The following is a 21,573-nucleotide window of genomic DNA, read 5'->3' as shown; positions in this document are numbered from 1 at the left end:
TATTGTTCCAGGATTCATTACATATGACAAATATGGCATAGCTCTATACAATGCTATTATGTTTACAATATAATGTTTTTATTTTTTTAAGCCAGAGACATTTTCTCATTCATACCTTATTCTCTTATTTGAGAATTAGTTGGGAGTGTATGGCAAACTAAAATGTTCAACCGACTGAGGTATTCAGTCAAAGCCTCAAAATCACAAGTAGGCTATAATTTAAAAGTAAGAGGATAACTTACTCCCATAAAAAGAAAATGAATATTGAATATTTGAAATCTGCATTTGTTCTAAGAGAGATACTTTAAAGATTACCTTATTACAAATGTCCTAGTTCTTTTTCTGGATGGCTTTCTGTTTGTTATTTATGTGGTAATGTTGTAATGCTTCAGTGAATTTAATTTGCTGCAGCTGATTGTAGTGGATGGCATAGTGCTGCTATCTTTCCTGGGTTTCAGGAGATTAAACAGTGAAAACAAGACTTGTTTTTTAATGGAAGGTATAGTAATGCATATTTTCTTCAGGAATACTTTTAGGAAAAGCCTTTGAGTTCCATGTAATCACGCATGGACTTGTCAGTCGGAAGCATTCTGTGCTGACTGAGAGGGCTATTATAATGACTGATGACACAAGACAGGTTTGTGACTTTTAAATCCCGTAGATTTAAATCAAAGTTTCCTGCATGTTTTAGTTGATGCAAGTACACTTGAGGATCTTTCTGTATATCACTCTTGTAGTGGAAATGACATGCCATAAATTATTTCATCCCTTTACTTAAAAGGAATGTTTTTACCAAAGATAACATTAGATGTTATCTTTTTTTTATAATAGCTGATCGGATATGTATAGCACTTTTCATCCCAAAAGCAAAGCTTTTCATTTAGAGGAGGTGACCTATTTCATCTGCTACCAAAGTGCATCTATTACTTGGGTTGTACATGGCTTCACAATGACCATTATATGTTGGCATCCCCACTACAAAGCAGAACAAGTGCAGCTTTGAGACATCACTACATTTGAATTAAGAGGGACATTTTAGGGTAAACGGATTAAGCAAGCCCACATTGTAACACATTATAACACTTTTACAATACTTTTACAATGTCTTGGGACATTTAATGGGCAACTTCCCAGTACCTCACTTGAACTTCTCACTCGACATACAGCACCTCCTCCAGTACAGTGCCTTCTGTCCCCACACTGGGGTCGTTGGTCTAGAATGTCTGGTTTAGAGGGAAGAGTGCCACCTAGCGAACCACCAACTACCATATACCTGTTTTTTCCTCAGTGACTCCTTTTTCAGAACAGACAAGTCCAAACTTTGCTTAGCTTCTAAGATCTGATAAGATCAAGCTAGAAGGTGGTAATGCTCCTTATAATGAACAGTTGGTTGCATTAATATAAACTCAATATTTCTGTATGCACTTAAAAAAGATAACTGATTTTTCCAAATTGATTAATAATGAGTTGTAATTACAATACAGTTAAGAGTTTTTTCTTCAGCATCTGTTAAGTACAAGAACAAATGTGCGAAGACATTGATTGTAATACATTAAGTAATGTATGCTGCACTTGTATTTTAAAGGCGTTTTTCCAATCATCAACAACAGACAGATATGGCAGTAAGATAGTAGCTTTTTCTTACGTAAGACACAGAAACATTAATTTTGATTGTCATGCATTAAATAACAGGTGCTGTGATCCTATTTTCTAGAACAATTTAATGGATCTCATGCTTTGGTGAAAATAATTTGCATAATTATTTATTAGGATATTGTGGTTTTAATTTTTCTGGTGAATAGTCTGTATTTTTTCATGCTTCATGTGAAATGGCTCTTTCTTTGTCTTTCCAAATTGACCCTGACACTTTCTAACAAAGATTACACGAAAATAATGTGTGTGTCATTTGCCCTGACATAACACTGTGATAAAGAATGAAGTGTACTAGGTATTATAATTATGTAAGACTGATTATGGCTAGAAAGATTACAGAAGGCAGTAACATGTAGGCTGTAGTTCCTTCACCTAGTATTTATTAGCATTATTATAATAGATGGTGAAAAAAAAACATTTAATTTAAACTCTTTAAAAGATACATTTGTACTAATCTCAAATGATGATGGCATGACCTGAAACTACTGATCTCCTCTTATTCCAGAGATCAAGCATCTGCACATGTGATGGTGCACTCCTTAATACACACTTCTGTTTATCTCATGAATCCTGTGTGTGTTTGTATTGTAAATGCTTACTTGCTCAAAATACTAAAAGGAATCCAACTTTCAACCAGAAAGAATAAACATAAGAACAAAGGTTACAAATGAGAGAAGGTCAATGGGTTCATTTGGTTTATGTTTGATTCATTTTAAAACCTTATTAAGTAATTCAGGCATTGCATCAAAAAGGTACGAGCAGCAGATCTTTTTACTGTGTTCTCTGGTACCTTTACAATAAAATGTTCCAAAAATATTCTGGAAAAAATATTTTTGCACTCAATGATGCTATTGCCCTATGAAGACATAGAAGGGAATAGTCTTTGCTCATTTGTTGAATTAATACACTTTTTAGGAAAAATACAGAGGACATAAACAGAAGCATCAGTGAGAATTGTAAAAACAAGGTGCATTGCTGATCACAGCATTTTTCTTTTCATTGTTCCACTGTAGTTAAATCAACAATACTCAACTACCAGAGTCCCACCACTGGTTTGTTTCCAGTCAAGACCTTTGGGGAATGCAATGAGGCTAAAGTCCGAGACAGCTTGTATTGTGCAGCCAGTTCCTGGGCTCTATCATTGGCATACAGGTAAAAAGTACTGGATGCTTTACCTTTTTTGTTAAATGTTCTTGTACCTGAGCACATTTTGGCTCATGATCTACAATTTTAGTCATGTGTTTTTGTTTGCTTTCTGGGTGTGTAAAAATGTTCAATGGCTCACAAAAGATCCTCGAGAACTTATTCTAATAGCCTTTATTAATGCACTTTATTGAGAATTATTCCAGTCTGACAGCATTTGAGTCCAAACCGCCTGCTTTATTTAACTGATCATTACACAAATACATATAGCTATTTAAAACAGATAATTAGCTAATTGTTGAAATACAGTATATTCATAGTGATAAAATGTATTGAGTGCTTTCCCCCTATTTATACGTATTTTGTCCTGTCTCTGAAGCTTATTATTTTATCACATTTCTGGTGCTTGATTTAGTAATCCAGTAATTAATCTTTCCTATCTTATTTCACTAATGTTGATGCCTCAGGGTGTGTTTTTAGGGGAACCTCATTGTGATTAATGTTTATGGCAATCTTAGGAGGAATATGTTCCCCTGCTCATTAATTCCAATTACTCCAGCAGGAACATTTAAAATGTAGCTCTTATATTTATATAGTGCTGTGACAAAATAAACACAAATATAAATGTTCTTTTTACAGTTGGAAAAAGTCGAAAAAAGCATAAAAGACAACAACTAAGGCATCAGTATGAATGTTGTTTAAAGAATTAGGTATATATTGTTAAACGTCCGCTACTTCAGTTTTTTTCTAATTGAAACAAAGTCACCATTAAAAAATATGTATGCTCTGAATTGACCTCTTGCCTCATATATATGTCCTTTTCATATGCATATTTATATGTACACTGTATAGGTTTTGCAATGCATAACAGTACTGTTCTGTGCACTGTACCTGCTAGGATGCAGTGATATTCCTACATTTTCAATTTCTTTTGCATGTTATCTTGCTGGTCCAGGCGCATTGATGATGACAAGGGACGGACTTATGAGCTGGAGCACTCTGCTATAAAATGTATGAGAGGGATTCTGTATTGCTACATGCGGCAGGCTGATAAGGTAAAGCACTGTTGCATGGGCTTGAGCTCTGACCTTGCTCAAAAGGATTAATTTTATATCCAAGGATGTCATCTTTTGGATTAAAAGCAACTTTTTAAAAACTGTTTGGGAGTAAAAAAAAATAATCATTTTGACAAGTTAAAATTGGTTTGGAGGCTGAATTGTGTTTTTTTTAAGTGCATTCAAAGATTTAATGAGCATTTTTGGCGATCTTTTTTCCATTTAAAATCAATTTCAAATATTTGAATACACATCATTTACAGTTTAACTGTGGTCCGTATTAAACTCGACATTTTTGGCTGTTAATGACAAATTGATACTAGTATTGTGTTTTATGTGTTGTGCTCCATTATTATGTTTTCGTATCTCTTAACAACACTGGTACTGTAGTTCTTCACTTGAGTTGAGCAAATTAATTAAACCAGATCATGTGAAAATGTGATAAATGTGTATATATGCAGGTATCAATATTTTACAAGTGCAGAGCATGTTTAGCTTTAGCCTCATGTCAGTTCCTTAAATGTATTTATATCATTTATGCCTTAGGTAAGATCCAAGTACTGAAAAAATGATCTGCAAAAGCTGACAGAGAAATCACCCTATTATCTGTGAGAATTGAACAATCACAGCATATGAAGTCCTTGGAAGAATATAAAGCAACCCTGTCATGCTAAACATGTTACAACAAGGGGTAACCACTAGGGTTTGAAAAACTGCAGAAAACCTGTATATGAGATATTTCTACTCCCCACATTGTGTACAAAGACCCTTGTGACATTCTTTGGCTTTAATTACCTAGGGTGCTTTACAGAAGCAAATCCATTTTGTCAGAAATCGTGGTCTTTTTTTTCCCCTGATTTAAAAAAAATATATTTTTATCATCAGATAGCTCCTCAGTGCTGACCAGATATTTCTTTTTTTTAAACACTGTGTTCATTGGTTAATTGATTTGTTTTTCCTTATTTTTTAATTTGATCAATTATTTCCTGAATGCGTAATGAATGACCAGGTTTATAAATAATAAAGCTTTTAATCAAAAGTAATCATCTGTTTCCTGTAGGCATCTAGCTGTGTCATATAAATATGCTAGCAAAACTTTGTGAACATAAAGGTGTAATTTACCAGCTTATTAGCCTGATAACCAGTACTGTATGCCCTTTATGAAAGTGTCAGTCAAAATGATTTTGACAAGCTCTTTCAATCCCTTCACTCTTGCTGATGGACAACATTGATGATGCTGTTAGTATGCTGTGCTGTTATGCAGCTCGAATGCATACTGCTGTCCTCTTTAATGTTGCTCGGAATATGATTGCAGTTAACAAAAGATGGAAAGCAACATACAAGAGAAGAAGGATTTTTCATCTGTAAATACAGTTAATTGGGAAAAGTGAATTGCAACAGAATTTTTAGTACTTGTTTAGTACAAACATGCTGAATGTCCTTGCTGGTTGGTTGCACTAACTCTAACACAAAACCAGCATCTGGGTTCTATTGTGGTGATCCAGGCCTCACCATCTATCACGTAGCCAAAGGAGCTTAATAAATTCTAGGAGACTTTTATTTGTAGCTCTATATTTTTTAAGCTGGTACAGAAAATTATTTGGCCAAGACCAAATAATTCTTCGAACCACTAAAATGACCTCAATTAAGTAATGGAATGGCTTAGTCTTTGGATGTTCCTGTAACTTTAGTGGAATTTATCTGCTCAGTCTATGAAGAAGTAGAAATCTCTTGGTTTAGAAGGCATTCCATCTACTTTGCTGGAGGTGTGGAAAGTCAATTCACAGTATTTATTGATTTTATTTTTGATAGCGTGATGTTTCTTTTCGTAGAGATTGGAAATCATCTTTACTTGCACTCCCCGAGTTATGCAAGGGTTTGATTCCTCAAGTCTTTACATAACCCAAATCTTACATAAGTCAGAAGTGCCCCTTTTGTCCATATTTTGGATCCAGACCCTCATCAACTAACATTTCAAAGCATTTAAAAAAGCATTTGATTAACTCATAAAATATGTTAAGTGAACTACAAACCTATGACTTGCCACAGAAAGAATGCAGGGGTACTGCTTGACCCAGAGAAGGTCAAAAGTCAGGTCAGTGAAGCTGTAAGATTAGCATACTATATAAGGGGCTCATCTGCTTTCCTATGTTAAGAAATACAGCTTTAACTTGAGTTCAAGTATACAAGTAATGTACATAGGCTGCAGAAAACTTGTATTCTATCTTTTATTATATTGTAGCTCCGGTGTGTTATAAATCTTTCAGGATTCAAAGTAATTTGCTGGGTGGTAACCTCTCCAAGTGAAGCTTGGTGATTTCAACTAAGTCAGTTAAGCTCCTTCTGTTATAGCTGCAGTAACGGAACTGAGGATTTTCTGTTTCCTTTGTGCTGAGAATTATCTTCTCCACTACAGCCTAGAATTTGGCTACCTTTAGGCTTTTGTAAAACATTTTTGTCTTGCCTGTTTTTTTTATCAATTGGATCCATACTCTTTTCCACTGCTTGTTTTCATTGATATCCCAAAACCAGTACAGATTAAATTTCAGCATGATAATACACTATATATGCAGTTGTTTTCATTGACATGCCTTACAGTGCTCTGAAGCACTTGGTGGTCTGTTATTATCAATTGTGAATTATTACTGTTGATTTGAGAGAGATGTGCAATGAGGTAATGGAGGAGATTCCTGTAAGTTCATCCATACAGCCGACTGAGACAGAGTTTGTTGAGCGTCTCTGCCAGGTTAAGCCTCTCAAGCCACCTGGGCTTAATGGTCTGTTGGGCAAAAAGCTGTGTTCTAATCAACACTACTTGATTCTTGTATTATTCCAAAAAAGTCGAAAGTTTCAACAACTATTCCTGTAGCTGAAAACCTAAACCCTAACCACTAAGTGACTTTTGACGGGCTAGTGATCTGCAACAGGCAAAGTAATATGCTCATGTTTTATTTATTGATTTTAGTTCAGCATTTGAAATGATCCAGATCCACAAACTATTGAAATGGCTCCTGGGTTTGGATGTTAAAGGGAGGCTTATAAAATGGATTAATGATTTTCTAACAGATTGCCCATAGCAGGTTCTTATGAGCAATACTGCACATTTTCAGATAAAATTGTTTTAAATACTGGTGTTCCCCAGGGCTGTGTTTTGTTGCCTTTACTATTTTCTGTCTATAAGAATGAAATGAAAATGCAGAAAACATGTGATAATCTATTAGAAGAAAATATGACAATTGTATTAATTATTTACTGGGGGTAATAGAGAAGGGGTGGACAATTGCTTTGAACAGAAAAATCAATTAGAAAGGTGGTGTAATTTAAGCATGTTTCAGATTAATGTTGATAAAACCAAAGAACCGGCTGCTTGTGAAAACATTAGATTTTCAACCTGCTTCACTTATTATTCAGTGCGTGGAAGACGTTCAGTGTTCCAAATACCTAGGAACAGTAACAGATAAACATTTAAACTTTGCTGAGAATGCCAGTTGCATTTTTAAGAAGGCTAGTCGGTGTATAGTTTTGATCAGGAAGTCGAAAGAGTTTGGGGTCAGTCACAACATTTTAGAGAAATTTATTGAATGTTGATTTCCTTACTATTATGGCGTGGTATGGTAGCCAGAGATATTACTGATTACCCCTCCCACCCTCTACACTCCCATTGTCAAAGGGAATGAAGGATAATTTTTTAAATGCCTATGGCCAAGAGAAATGTATACTAGAAATATGTTGTTCCCTATGCAATCGGCATACTATTAAATACAGCTAAGGGACTGTTTCTGGTGTGAAGTTTAGTGTAATTTGGGCAGAGTGAGATGTGTGTACTGTATATGTATTGCTGCTTGGCTAGGGCAATTATTTGTTTTTAACATTTATTTCTATTGTGTGTTATTTGTTTTTATAACTTTCTATGGTAGTGCCAAAGGCACATTTTTACCATTTTGGATAGACACTAAAGTTAAAACTTTTCAGTTGATGGTGTTTAAAAAGTGGTTTTGTTCCAAAGACTTCAGCTTCATGGCAACTTAAAGTTTGAGGAATCTTTACTGACGGCTATGGATCCCCCCACCTCTTGAGCATCGTTACCTTGTAGACGTGGAGATGCTTGTGTGTTTCAGTGAACCCCTAGAACCTAGAACTCCTGGCAGGCTGTCCCTTGATGAACAGGTGTAGGACGAGGTCCCAGCTGAAAACCAACCCACCCAAAGGGGACAGAACAAGAATCTGCCCTGGAGCCTTGCCTGGAGGCGTTGTCGGCTGGTGGCTGCAGTAGTCGCTAAATCATAATTTGAGTTTTGATTAAACGTCTTCGGCCAAATTTTGATTTATTGAGCATTCATGACGGATATATTCTAGTGACTTGACCTAGCATATGCAATATAGCAAATGCCCACGTTAGTCAGGGTGTTGATTGGCTGCTTTGATAGCCCAGCTCGGCTGTCTACGAGTTGGGCTTCTAGGGGGCCTGAGTAACACAATGAACAGAAAACTGACCTTAAGGAATTTTAATTTCATTTTCTAAAGAAACTGTGTGTGTGAACATCCCGTTTACACCACCATCTTTGCTGGGAGCCAGAGGAAGCAGTAAACCTTTCTGAAGGAAAACTGACAAGTCAAAGTAGAAAAGGCCTATACTTGAAAGTAGTGAGGGAGCATGCTTTGAAACATTCCTGTGCCGATTTATTTTCTCATACTGCCTCAATACATAAGAGGGTGTTTAGCATTCCACTGACTTCTAGTGTTGGTACTGTATAAAAAATTAATGCTTAGCATCTGATGTGCAAATGCATCATTCATCATAACACAGGGATATGATTGCCTACCAAGCTGCACAGAGTCCCTGAATAAAAAACAATTTGTTTTACTGTATCTGCAATTTTAGCTTTCTAATCAACCTAAATATTGAACCCTTAGTTTATTTTCCAAGGGTCTCCCACCTGCATTCCTGTCTTTGAATATCTCGGAGTCCTGCAGCTGGAATCAGGAATGTTAAAGTTTACAGCACAACATTAATTTCAGTGATCATTTTCTTGGGGGAATTCATTTTTTCAAAAAGTGGGGCATTACTGTATACTGCAAAATTGTATAATTTAGCTACTGTTTATGTATGTTTTTTGTAAAAACACCTTCACAGCTTTTCAGTCCTTATGTTTCTTTTACTAATGACCTCATTTTAAAAACCTTCCCTGTATTGTAATTAAAATGTACTAGTTGAATAGTTAATTAGTTTGCACAGCAATAAGCCATTTACATCTGTATCTACTTTTAAGAAGGAAAAAAAAAGCTCTTTATATACATTCACAATACCCTGGGAATATGAAACACTTAAGTGATAAATACCAAATGAGGGGAGCAAATATAATAATGGTAGTTATTGTGTGTGGGAAATCTAAAAATAATTCTAAGTCTCAAAATGAAGGAAAACAGCTTTAGCAGTTAATGAAATGGAGTTTGTCACTAAATACTAAATAATTATCAAGGGAATTATTGGGGGAAAAATCTTATTTTATTTTTGTCTTGTATAAAATGCTCTGTATGTTTATGAAAGCATATTATTATCCATTAATTTAAAATTCAAATTTCTCTACAGCAACATGTAATTTGTACCTGAAAGATTCTATGTATACAGTGTATGACTGTCAGTGACTCAGAAGAGTCATTTCAGATAGATTATTATTACTATTGTTAAAGTGTTGTACCTTTTTCCCATTTCTAATTAAAGACCAAGACTGGTGCATATTGATTAGTTTCAACCCTAGTGTTCTTGCTCTGAACAGCTGCCGAAGGGCTGAAGTAAAAATCTGGGACAGGAGGGTATTTGTTGTGACCCAGCAAGTACCAAGTGAGGGGTGACCTAAAAATAGAAAACTTATTTATAACATTTTGGTATACCGTAGGGCTTTGCTACTCTTGGTACCTATTCCTGGCACAGCATTGTTATGTGTAAGTGGTGCAAACCCCCTTTTTCTTCATTCACAAGCTGGCATTGTAAAACCCTGATGGAGAGCTCAGGCTGCTGATAGAAGGGTTTCCCAGAAGACTTAAAAATCTGTTTTCGTTTTAATTCATCTCAATAAATAAGATTTTAGAAGCCTGAGAAAATGTTTGATTATTTCAGAGATTTGATCATTCTGATTTAATTTACAAGTAGAAAAGAAATATGCAGAAGTACCTACTGTAGGCAGAAGATTCCTAGTAATAAAGTTCTTTAACTCTTGTAATGTTTTAAACAGATTTTGTTTGTAGCTGGGGAATCTTTATTTGGATTGATATTGTTTCCTTTGTTATTAATGTTGAGTTGATCTTATTTCATATATTCCCAAGCAATGAAATCTAAAGAGTCTCAGAAAAGCACAAGAATAAGTATCTTGACACACCTTGATCTAATGTTGAAGAGCAGCATTTTGAGGATTTTACCCCTTTTTTGAATGATAAGTGATTTTGAGCCTTAATAATGTGTATATATATATTCCCTCTTTTAAGCTGCAAGCTCTATCATGTTACATTTTTCAAGGTTTGCTTTAACCTCTTTCCTTTTATTCTCTTTTAGGTAGAACAGTTTAAGCAAGATCCAAGTCCTTCAAAATGCCTTCATTCAGTTTTCAATGTGCACACAGGAGATGAAATCTTTTCTTATGATGCATACTGTCACCTGCAGGTATGTGTTTTTCTCAGCTGTGCTATATGTTTCTGTTAATATCAAAGTTGACATCTGGACATCTATATTAGCGTTTGAAGTGAGGAATAAAACTAAGCAGTGTCAGAAGTCTTGAAATGGAGCTACTTCATTTTTTACTGTGATGAATGGGCTCAACTTTTACTTATTGTAGCTGTGACAAGAGCACTCACGATAAATTGTTTACAATAATATTTTAGGAATGGTCAGAAGTATAAAATATCTTGTATAAATTGGAACTACTGTTAAGTGAAGAATAATTTCTGATCTGTAGAGAAAATAACACCCTACACAACAAAATGTTACAACATGTATTTCCAACTATACTGTATATACATATGTTCTGGAATGGAATTGTAATTTAGAATTGAATAATGGATTTATTCACATAGAATCAGTGTTTTCTAATATTAAAAACATCAGAATAAAGTAATGCATAAGCAGAATGATGTACATGTCTAATTGGGGTGGGGGGGAATTTAAGTCATAATTACATTGATTTCTTGTGTAGTTCTAAAATTAAGACAAAACTCCTTTCAGTATATGTTATTTTTATATAATTATTTAAAATGGTACTTTATATCATACCCATTTATGACTTCATGATAATTGCTAACTGTGACACTGATGGCTTTTAAAAAATCTTGGTAACATCAAATCAGCGTCTCATTGAAACATTCTTCATTTTTCCCGCTCAGCTGGACCTTGTGCTACAATAAATTAGCTGACGATGCTGTTGATGTATTGATTTGAATTCATTATGCGAGTTGGTTTCCCAGGTTTTTTTTAGCTTGAACTTGGCTGATAGTCAATTTTTGTCTTTTTATTTAGATTGATGCTGTCTCTCTGTTCCTGCTCTACCTTGTGGAGATGATCTGCTCTGGGCTTCAGATTATCTACAATACAGATGAGGTATGGTTCTGTCACATGATAAGACATGAAAACTTCAGACATCTGTTTAAGAGAGACGAGAATGAATAATTTTATGTTGTTTGTTATATTAACTGTAAAATAGAACACAGAGGGAATTGTTAGAGGAAAGAGGCTGTTTAATAGCACAGCTTAAAGCAATTCCCTAAATAGCCTGGGTATTGGCAATTAGCAATTATGTATGAATTCTGTATTTTGTCCCATTTTTGTGTTTTGTATGTTTTTTGTTCAGTCTCAGGTTTTCTTGTGTGCAGGAATGTTTCAGTGTTTAAAAAATATATTTTAAACTAAAATATTTCTGTTTAATGAAGGTAAGCATAAAAGATGTTTAAATTGCATAATTTGTAGAACACAGCATAAATATTTTTATACTTTTAATTTATACAGCTAATTTACTGCATCCTACACTTGTCTTGGACTCACTGTGCACATTTTCCATTAGAATCTGAGAACGATTACTTTAAATATGATGACAAGGACCAACCTATGCCAAAATAGTATGAGGTTCTTAGTTGAACTACACAGAATAAACCATTGCTGAATTCTTCAGTAGCTTTAGACTCTTTTGAAAACCCAACTCTCATTGAAAGCTTACAGTTGCTTACGGTATGTTGGCAAATGCAATACATGTTTTTTCCTTATGGTCAGTGTTGTATAAAATTAAATGCTTAATATGCACAGGCTGTTATTATTTCTTTATCCTATCCAATTATTGCTTAATCATTTTTATTTATTTTAAACTATATTTTTACACTTCTGTATGCATATACTGTAGACAAGTAATATTGGGTGTGCACAATATATGCACATACAAGAAAGAGTATGTGTATTGTATATATTATTTTCAAATAAATAATGATTTAAATCTAGTGTGGCTGTCAAATAATCTGGGAAATAAGATGTAATTTAATTATGTAAAACAGAGACGCTTAAGGTTGTTTAATACTTACTGTGCTTTATTACATTTAATCATTACCCATTATAAACAAACAAAATCTTCTATTTTAGGTGGCTTTTATCCAGAACCTTGTGTTCTGTGTAGAGAGAGCTTACCGTGTTCCTGATTTTGGAATATGGGAGAGAGGAAGTAAATACAACAATGGAAGTACTGAGCTGCATTCAAGGTGATATTATGGTTCAATCAATTATTGTATTTTTTTTGTTGTTAATTGGAATTTCTATAAATAGTCAACAACAGAGGAACACACACTGGTTATAGAGATGGGATCAGAAATACAGGGATAATGGAACTGGTTAAAAGAGTTAATCATTTGAAGGAGGTTTGACAGGGAGTCCCTGTTACAAGGCACTCTGCTTTGTCATTTCACACATGCATAGTTAATGAATTACGGGGCACAGTGTAAAAAGTCCTCTCATTTAAGTTTTTCAAGGTTGCAAAAGAATTTGATTATTCTGGTAATAAAAAAAAAATATTATGAAGAGCAAAAAACGCTAACATATTTTCTTCTTGTAGAAAATGCTCTTGCGCATGACTTCCTATATGAATTGTTAAGCCCCAGCATTAAAGTTCAGTTTTTGGATCAAGGTTTGAGCTCTAACAATAAATAATGCATGAACAGTGTGAGGAAAAAAATCTACCCTAAAGGAGTGAATGACTTCTTTGGATTCAATGAGACTGCAATTTGAAAGCAGCTGGTGATGTTATCTATTTCTATATATTGTCTTTTATGGGTTATAGGTACATTAAATATACTGTATATACCAGCTTCTGAATTGTATGTTGGCAACATATTAAGCTTATTGCCCTATTCCTTTTGTGTCACAGGCAGGTTTCTTTAATTCTTTAAAGAAAAAAAAGAATGAATGCTTTGTATAGATTTTGGGTAACATTGTGGTCAGCATCTCCAAGTGTATTCATTGATATTGTAGATTTGCCATTTGGATGGGGTCCCAAGATTAAATTAAAATTGAAAAAAACACTAGTTAAAGTATCATAAAAGTAGAAGAAAATTATTTTAATAAATTCTGGTATCTTAAGTGAGGCAAGTTTATTTAAGATAAAAGATTGCAATTCATAACAATTTGTTTGGCACATCGATATCACGTCTGTTCTTGATTTTAAGCAAAATCTAAATATATATTTTCCTTGGCTTTTTTTTAGTTCTGTGGGTCTGGCCAAAGCAGCGCTTGAAGCTATTAATGGATTCAATTTGTTTGGAAATCAGGTATAACTATCTCGCATTTGCTTATTTACTTATTGTTTTCTTTGTTTCTTGGTTTTACTTTATATAAGCGCTCATCAGATAATATCCAATTTGTTTGTTGTAGTTGGAAGTCATTAATGCAACCATCTGCTTCATAATATGATCTAAATGGGACACATACAAACAAGATGGAACATTGTCACCAATCATTTGTAATGTCTTAAATGTAACTGAATCAATTAAAATTGATTTATATAATGTTATATAATAATATAAAATGGATTAGAAGGTCTGGTGTCTTCAGTGACTTTTTTTATCTCCACATTGTTTAAAGATCTTTGGGCTTACTGCCATGTTACAAGTAACAGCATTGAACCATAACAATGCTAACCATAAGTGTTAAGCTAATTAAGACGGGGCTCATTTTTAACGTGCTATCCATGAAATTCAAAGTATGTAAGTGTGTTTTTGTTTCTAAAAATATACTTATTTATTTTGTGAATGAATTAAAGAGTGTCCTTTGTTTTACTAAACCTCACCCTCTGACTAAACTTCATAAAATTATATACTGAAAGATATTTGATTTTTGGAAATTAGGGAACTACATTTAGTGTGAGAGTACATTTCTTGAAATGTGTTGGGAATAGCCAAAAGTGATACTAGTGAATGCTGACTACTGTTCTAAAAGTGAATGGTTGAGTTTAAAACTCAATTTTTGAGGCAGTTAACTAAATAAAGGGTAAATATTTTGTCTTCATATTGGACATATTGGTTAATTTTAATCATGTTAAATTTAATGGTACTGCATGTAGAGGATTTAAAAGTTTGCTTAAGGAAACTTTAAGTCTCTATGAGTTTAAATATGAAGGTTTGAGCTAATATGTTTCTCCTGGATCCTAACCATTTTGGAATAAGAGTGACTTCTAGCTGTCTGTTAATTGAGCTTTTCCTTCTACGCAAGCTGCACACACCCCTGTAGGATGGCTGGCTTTTTCATGTCTATTTTTACCCAGTTCTCTTTTGGCTCTACTTAAATCATGTTATATTTTTGGTGGATTTTCTTTATCTTCCATTCTACAAAATTTAATTGCCCACAGTTAGAATGCACTATGGTACTAGCATAATTTCATTTTTATTTGTGAGCTTACATTATGTAATAATAAAAGGGTATGCTGTATACTCAGTTATATCTTCAGCCCTCTGAGTTTTTCTTAGACTGCATTAGTTTACTCACTTTTATATTTGAATCAAGGTGTGATCACTCAGATGTGTGCTTCCAGCAACAGCTCACTGTTATTTCTCAATTAAAAAATTGAAGTGGTAAACACTTCTGTACTTCTACTGAATGCTTAATGTTAATGTATTATTTTAATGTATGTTTAACATATGTGTTACTAATGACAGCTCAACAGTTTCCTTAATTGAAAATTATTTGATTTGATACATGATGTATTTTCTACCAACAAGAAATCCAAATGCAATGACAAGTTTTGATGCATTGCAAATTGTTATAATAGTTTATTTATAAATATATGTTCTCTTCAAGGAATTTCATTCACAAATATATGTCTGATTAGCTTGCTTACATTACCACGCTTCCACAATTAGGTTTTGACAGCACAGAGTAACTGAACGTGTTGTAAATAAGGGCTATCTGGCTTAGATGTCTTTGACTCTAGAATCTTGTCTTTTGGAAAATGGCTTAAATCAAACAAATGAGCCACTCTAACAAAGGCAAATAACCTCAGAGAGGAGCCATAGACAATTTAAACCAAGATGTACTTCTCAGTGGACTATACCGGTTGCTGTGGCACAGATGTTAATATAGATGATGTGTTGGTAAATGATATATGTCAATTGAGTAAATGACTCTGATGTTATCTGTGAATAGGCATTAGCTGCAATAACTCCTGAAAAAAAAATTACTATACTCACTGACTATGATTTATGCAGTGGATAAGAAGTTAATAGCCAGTATGACATATAGATGCTACCCTCGAAAGTACTGGATACAGTCATTTAATGTATATTCCACAGTAACTGTTGTAAGGCCATACTTAGCAGGAATTAAATTTCCATATAGTGGCCAGAATAGGTAATGCCAGTGACGCTTACATGGCTAGACAATGTAACATCACCTGAAGTATATCAATGAAAGCACTAATAAAGGCAGTTGATTTTAAGCAATATGTTTTCTTCAGTCCAGTCACAGTTTTTCATTTGAAGAAACACTAGTTTTTCTGCCTTTTTGTTGAGATAATGCATATAAAGAATCCTCAATCCTCTTTTACTTATAAAAAAGTCAAATAAATTTCTTGAGTGTTTGAAAACAGTGTTGTGTTCAAGGTAAAAAGTACATTGACAGTTGATGGTTTACCCTTATGTCTTGCATATTAATTTGGTAGTTTCTCAGACAGAATTTTTGCATACTATCTGAAATGCGTTTATGGCATCTTACAATTTGCTACAGGGATGGACTGAAAAACAAAAGAGAAAAGAGCTTGAGGTCTGGAACCAGCTGTTGCTCATTAGTACTTTCAGTCCTAGAGATTTTTTTTCTTTATCTCCTTTTTAAAGTATTTAAGCTTTTAGAATTACTCTGTAAATCATTGTAACATCTGCTGTATAATAGCCTAGTTCATCACTTGACCTAGAGTCACACAGATGTTCAAATCAAACCCTCCATTTGCTGCATATTATAAATAAACAGTAAAAGGAATATTAGCATATTTTGAATGTGATCTTTTTACAAAGGCTGTACTTATTAATGCATATCATCTGGTTGTGTGTTTTTCTAACTCTGATAGGACTTTTTGGATTTTCAGTATTCACCACTGGAAAATTGCTTGCTATTTTGCCTTGTTTTTGTAGAGCTTGTTTTAGATTTTTGGATGTTAATGTCTTTCTTCAGAATGTTAAGTTTTCTTAAACCAGCGAACCTCAAAAACTGAGATTTATGAAGGAAAACAAACACTAAAATAATAGTTTAAGCAAAGGCAAATCATGAGAGTTTTGCTCTTTCAAAGCCATTATTACTGTAGGTGCACTGAGGTGAATTGTTCTCAGTCAGCACCAGTTTTTTTTTTTACTGATTGCAATGTAATGGGTTCTTGATAAGCAAATGTATTATTTACAAGAATACTCCAGGAAAAGATACAGAAATCCATCCATCCATTTTCTAACCGCTCTATACAATCCAGTGTTGGGGAGGAACTGGAGCCTATCCTAGCAAGGCAGGATACACTATTGATGGGATGCCAGTCCATCACTGGGCATGATGTAGAAGTATTGTAGCAAATTAACTTTGTCTGCGTTCTGATCTTGTTTGCAGGGCTGCTCATGGTCTGTCATTTTTGTAGACCTTGATGCTCATAACAGAAACCGACAGACACTATGTTCCCTGCTCCCTAGAGAATCAAGATCCCATGTAAGTAATTCCATCTATCCATTATCGGAATGCTCTTTGTTTTTAGTAAGGGTTGTGGCAACTTGGAGCCCGGAAACATGAGGTGCAAGTGAAATGCAAGTCCATCACAGACACACGCAGGGACAATTTGTATACCCCAATTAGCTAAGACAGCTTGTCTTTGGAAGATTGAAGAAACTGGTACATGCAGGGAACATACATATGTGAATAAAGGGAGCGCACTAATTTAACTGTAGATAAAAACATATTTTCTGCGGTTTTGCAAGCCTTTCAACTTCTGTTTTTGAAGTGTTCCGTAGTTACATAAAACAGAATCTCCACATAATTATAGTCTTGCTTCAGATTCATTTGAAAACTAGGTTGAATTTTTTTATTGCTAAATTCAGTGGCATTAAGGGTGATCCAACCGCATACAGAATATCCAACCGCAGGGACTATTACGTTTCATTTACTTCATTTACTGCTTTTCATATGTGTTGGAGGGGTGACTTCAATTGTATGGAAACGACTATTTTAGTTATGTCTTTGATGAGAAGACATCAATTATATAAAATACATTTAGGAGAAATTGTCTATAATTAAGGAGAAAAAATCTGCTCACTTATTAGAGGCTGTGACTAATTTTACATTAAATGTCAGTTATCTGATGTTAAGAACTGTGCTAGGAAATTACATTTTCTCAGTAGTATGTTTTCTTTCTTCTAGAACACGGATGCTGCCCTCCTGCCGTGTATCAGTTACCCTGCGTTTGCTGTGGATGATGATGCTCTGTATAATCAGACCCTGGACAAAATAGTGCGAAAACTGAAAGGAAAATACGGCTTCAAGCGGTTTCTGAGAGATGGTTACAGAACAGCTCGTGAGGATAAAAACAGGAGGTACTACAAGCCTGCAGAAATCAAGGTAGGATATCAGATAATTGATAAGGAAACCACATTTCCTACAGTGATCAGAGTCTCCACATACTGGTGGTCTGACTGCTCTTTATTTGTAGTGATGTGTAAATTGAGGCTGATTGATGTGTGAAATTGAGAACTGTTATGTGTAAAAAGACCAGGACTGATGGTAGCACATTTTTGGGATCTAGGCCAAGGGTCTACGTGTAAAAGTGGAGGCATGATTAGAAAACAAATATTGTATTGCAGCTCCTTTGTTTCATCTGAGAAAGACTATGTGAAAAAAACTTACTTTATTAAAGTGTATTTTTTTAACTAGAGATGTTTATCTGAGATGTCATAGGATGTTTGGAGATTGCAGAAGCAAACTTTATGCTTAAACTTGAGCTTAGTTATCCTGTAATAGCACCTTAAAGGGTTTTATTTTTTGTATTGAAGTGGGAACATTAGGGCTAAAAAACATTTATTGTAGGATTAGAACAGGAAATAAATGGCTGTGAGTAGTATGTAACCTAGTTTGTAGTATGTAACCATGAAATTTACACTTTTTCATACGCTTTTATTCCTCTTATTTTGCTGAAGGAAAGCAAATTAATTTGCCTGCTATTTGTTCAATTCCATCTGATCTGTGCTGTCTTAGCTGAAATGAGGTTAATGCAGAATCTGCCTATATAAATTCATAACATGGCAACTAAGTACTTAGTACTAAATTTGTTGCTTTATCTATAGCCTTGACCTAACAGATTAAATGGGCACTGTGTAAAAGTAAATGGAGAAATCAGTGCACATCTTGAGTTGTATTTCTAAAATAACATACTCAACTTTTCTGGCTTTATTACACAAGAATAAAAGTATGGTTGGATTATCCTATCATTTGAAACATTGTAACCATCTTTCTATAAGGTGTATGTTCAATTTCTAATTACCGGAGTCAGCTAAGTCAACACCTGTTTTTAAGCAGTTGCCTAATCCCAGTGTTTGAACTTGGGTCAGGTTTTAAACGTCCTTTCGTTTGTCTAACATTTGCCTATTTTGTTGACATTGACATTGCATTTCTGCAGTGGTAAACAAGAATTCCAAACAAGTAACTGCTGATTAGAATCTTTAGAATTCTTGAAAGCTATTGAACAGTTCTGCTAAACACACATTTAGGTACTGCGTCTAGCTAAATAAGAATTTTTTTTTATAGAGGTTAACTTTTAGTTAATTTATATTTATTTCTTAATTACCAAGAAAACAAGATTGAAGACTGTAGAGGTATAATGATGTTCTTTGATCTCCTTATTTTAAGTGCACATGGTAAATGGATTAAGTTTGATTGTTGTGTGAAGAATTATCAGCTCTAGTTGTCTCCTCCCAGATTACACTAATAAATATCTTTTCTTGTCCTGTGTTTGGTAAACAAATAAATCACGACTGTTGTGAAAGTGGAATCAATCTCCTTCAACAGCTAGAGACTCTTATTGCTAGTCTGATTACTTACAGAGATTGGGAACTCTGGCGTCAGCCTCTAATTAAATTTCACCAAAGCTGTGGTGCTTTGTGTTGGATTGTAGTGCATTTGCAAGGGCTCAAAATTGTTTGGGCATTAGTAAGGCAAACCTAGAATGTTTTCTGCAGTAATCAAATCCAATAAATATATTCCTAGGAGGTTTCACACTGCAGAAAATAGCAACACCTGAAAGCTGTTCCATTATTCCATGCACACTTGTCTGAATGAGAATCTTCATGATTTTACAATTTGCAAATGCAGTTACACAAATGAATAAACAATTTCATGACTGATCACTTTCACAGTTGCCCGTTTTGTATTTTAATGTGTGCATTATTTAATTTTAGGAGTGAAACAAGCAATCAATATTTTCTTCTTTACAAGTACCTTACATTGGATACCTGATTTTCAGTTATATTTTAGCATGTAACTGATTGTTGTCTTTTCTGTACAGCATAGTATACATATAAATAAGGGTACTTATGTTGCATGTTGACTTATGTTGTTACAAATGTCATTAAATATTCCACATGGGTTTGAAGTGATTGAATATACCCCAATATTTAGTGAGAGGAGTATGATAATGAATATCTTTAGAGGCTCTACCCATTCATGACTTGCATAACAGCAAACACACATATAACATAAAACATATTTGTGTATTTTTTAACACATACATATTTTGTATACTGATTGCTTTTGATAACTTAATGATAAATGATCACTCATGACTAACTGTGATACACTCAGGTGACCATGATTGCTACAAAATTTCCACAATAGTGAGAGTTAATCTAGCACACAGGCGATGAGGTGATTTTCAGTTTAAGCTTTATTATCCTCTGGGGGAAATTTGTTTTACAGCACAGTCCAATACAACAAATAAAGCAAGGAAGATGAGCATTACCAACTGAGAAGATGGTACAGTAGTGTTACAGGAGATAAAAGACTACTTATTATACATTCTTTGAGAGAGATATTGCAGAGGGGATGACAGATTTCCTGAGTCAGTTACTTTTACACCTGGGGACACAGATGGGAGTAGTGTAAATACGCAGTGGATGGGGTGAGTCACACACTCCACAAATTTAAGTCGCACGGTCACACACATTTAAGGTGATCAGATTTGATTTGCACCAATTATTTTGCTACGTATTTGACTCATTTTAACAACGTTATTACGCTTAATGGTACTGAAGTGAAACATTGTTAAAACAATTTCAACGAATAACTTATAGAAAAATGTTAAAATTGTTTTATCTACCTTAAATACCTTAGTTTCCTAAGCAAAACAGTCTTCGTTGGCCCTTTTTTATAAATGAAGTCCCATTTTAGGTATTTTGTCTATGTCCAGTCCCAAGAACATTGACAATTTCTACAGTCTGACCATTTATTAAAGTAAGCTGGTGTGATGTTTCATTTTTTCTGAAATCAATGACAAGCTCCTTTGTTTTCAAGGCATTTTACTTCAAAGACAAGTCATCACACCATTTAGTAAAATCATTAAGAGTGGCCGCATGATGATTTTCTGGGTTCCTTAATCACCTGACCAGGACTGTGTCATTAGCAAATTCAATGAGATGCTCATGTGTTTGCAATTACAGCCGTTAGTGAAACCTGTTTAACCTGTTGAAATTTAAGCCTGGCAAAAATCAAACAAGTATATCACAGAAAGGAACAAATATGCCCCACATATGAGGAGAACACTTTTGTGTCATTGTTATGTTGGAGCAACACTTCGGGTGGTCTTGCCAGCAGTGAAGCTAATTTCTCTTGAACAATCAATCAAGGTTTTGTGTAGACCCCCTGATGGACATCCTTGAGTATGTCTGTGATGTGCAGAATAATATGCTAATGTGATTGTTTTGTATAACAAACTAATCATTAGGAATTAATTAATTGCATCTGGCAATCTGACTTCTTGATGCTACATTAATCAAGTCCCTGTGTCCTCATGTGCTACCTTTACTGTGGGCTCAACCTAACATGAATATATTCCTGTAAGACAACACACATTGTCACACTGCCTGCTCAAGTAACAGAGTGAATTCTTGCAACATGATTTTAAGACACTTATACCTTGATTGTCCTATTTGACATACCGTATATGAAGGAAGATATGTGGTATCTAGGACC

The 21,573-nt window shown here is 34.3% G+C and overlaps 1 protein-coding gene across 4 annotated transcripts in view; it reads left to right on the top strand.

Annotated features, from left to right (window-relative positions):
- The window catches only part of phkb (phosphorylase kinase, beta), a 58,206-nt gene that overhangs the window by 8,301 nt on the left and 28,332 nt on the right, over window positions 1-21,573 (top strand). For all 4 annotated transcript variants that reach the window (XM_088614188.1, XM_088614187.1, XM_088614185.1 and 1 more), the window contains 8 exons: window positions 2,667-2,805; window positions 3,752-3,851; window positions 10,402-10,509; window positions 11,359-11,439; window positions 12,466-12,581; window positions 13,580-13,643; window positions 16,954-17,049; window positions 17,755-17,952. In XM_088614188.1, the coding sequence (XP_088470314.1) occupies window positions 2,667-2,805; window positions 3,752-3,851; window positions 10,402-10,509; window positions 11,359-11,439; window positions 12,466-12,581; window positions 13,580-13,643; window positions 16,954-17,049; window positions 17,755-17,952 (902 nt within the window). The remainder of the gene's footprint in view (window positions 1-2,666; window positions 2,806-3,751; window positions 3,852-10,401; window positions 10,510-11,358; window positions 11,440-12,465; window positions 12,582-13,579; window positions 13,644-16,953; window positions 17,050-17,754; window positions 17,953-21,573) is intronic.

This window comes from Lepisosteus platostomus, chromosome 20 (genome assembly GCF_059453375.1).
Source record: "Lepisosteus platostomus isolate fLepPlt1 chromosome 20, fLepPlt1.hap1, whole genome shotgun sequence".
NCBI classification, from domain to species: Eukaryota; Metazoa; Chordata; class Actinopteri; order Semionotiformes; family Lepisosteidae; genus Lepisosteus; species Lepisosteus platostomus.
The sequence above is the reverse complement of the archived record's forward strand: the minus strand, read 5'-3'. Positions and strand labels throughout refer to the sequence as shown.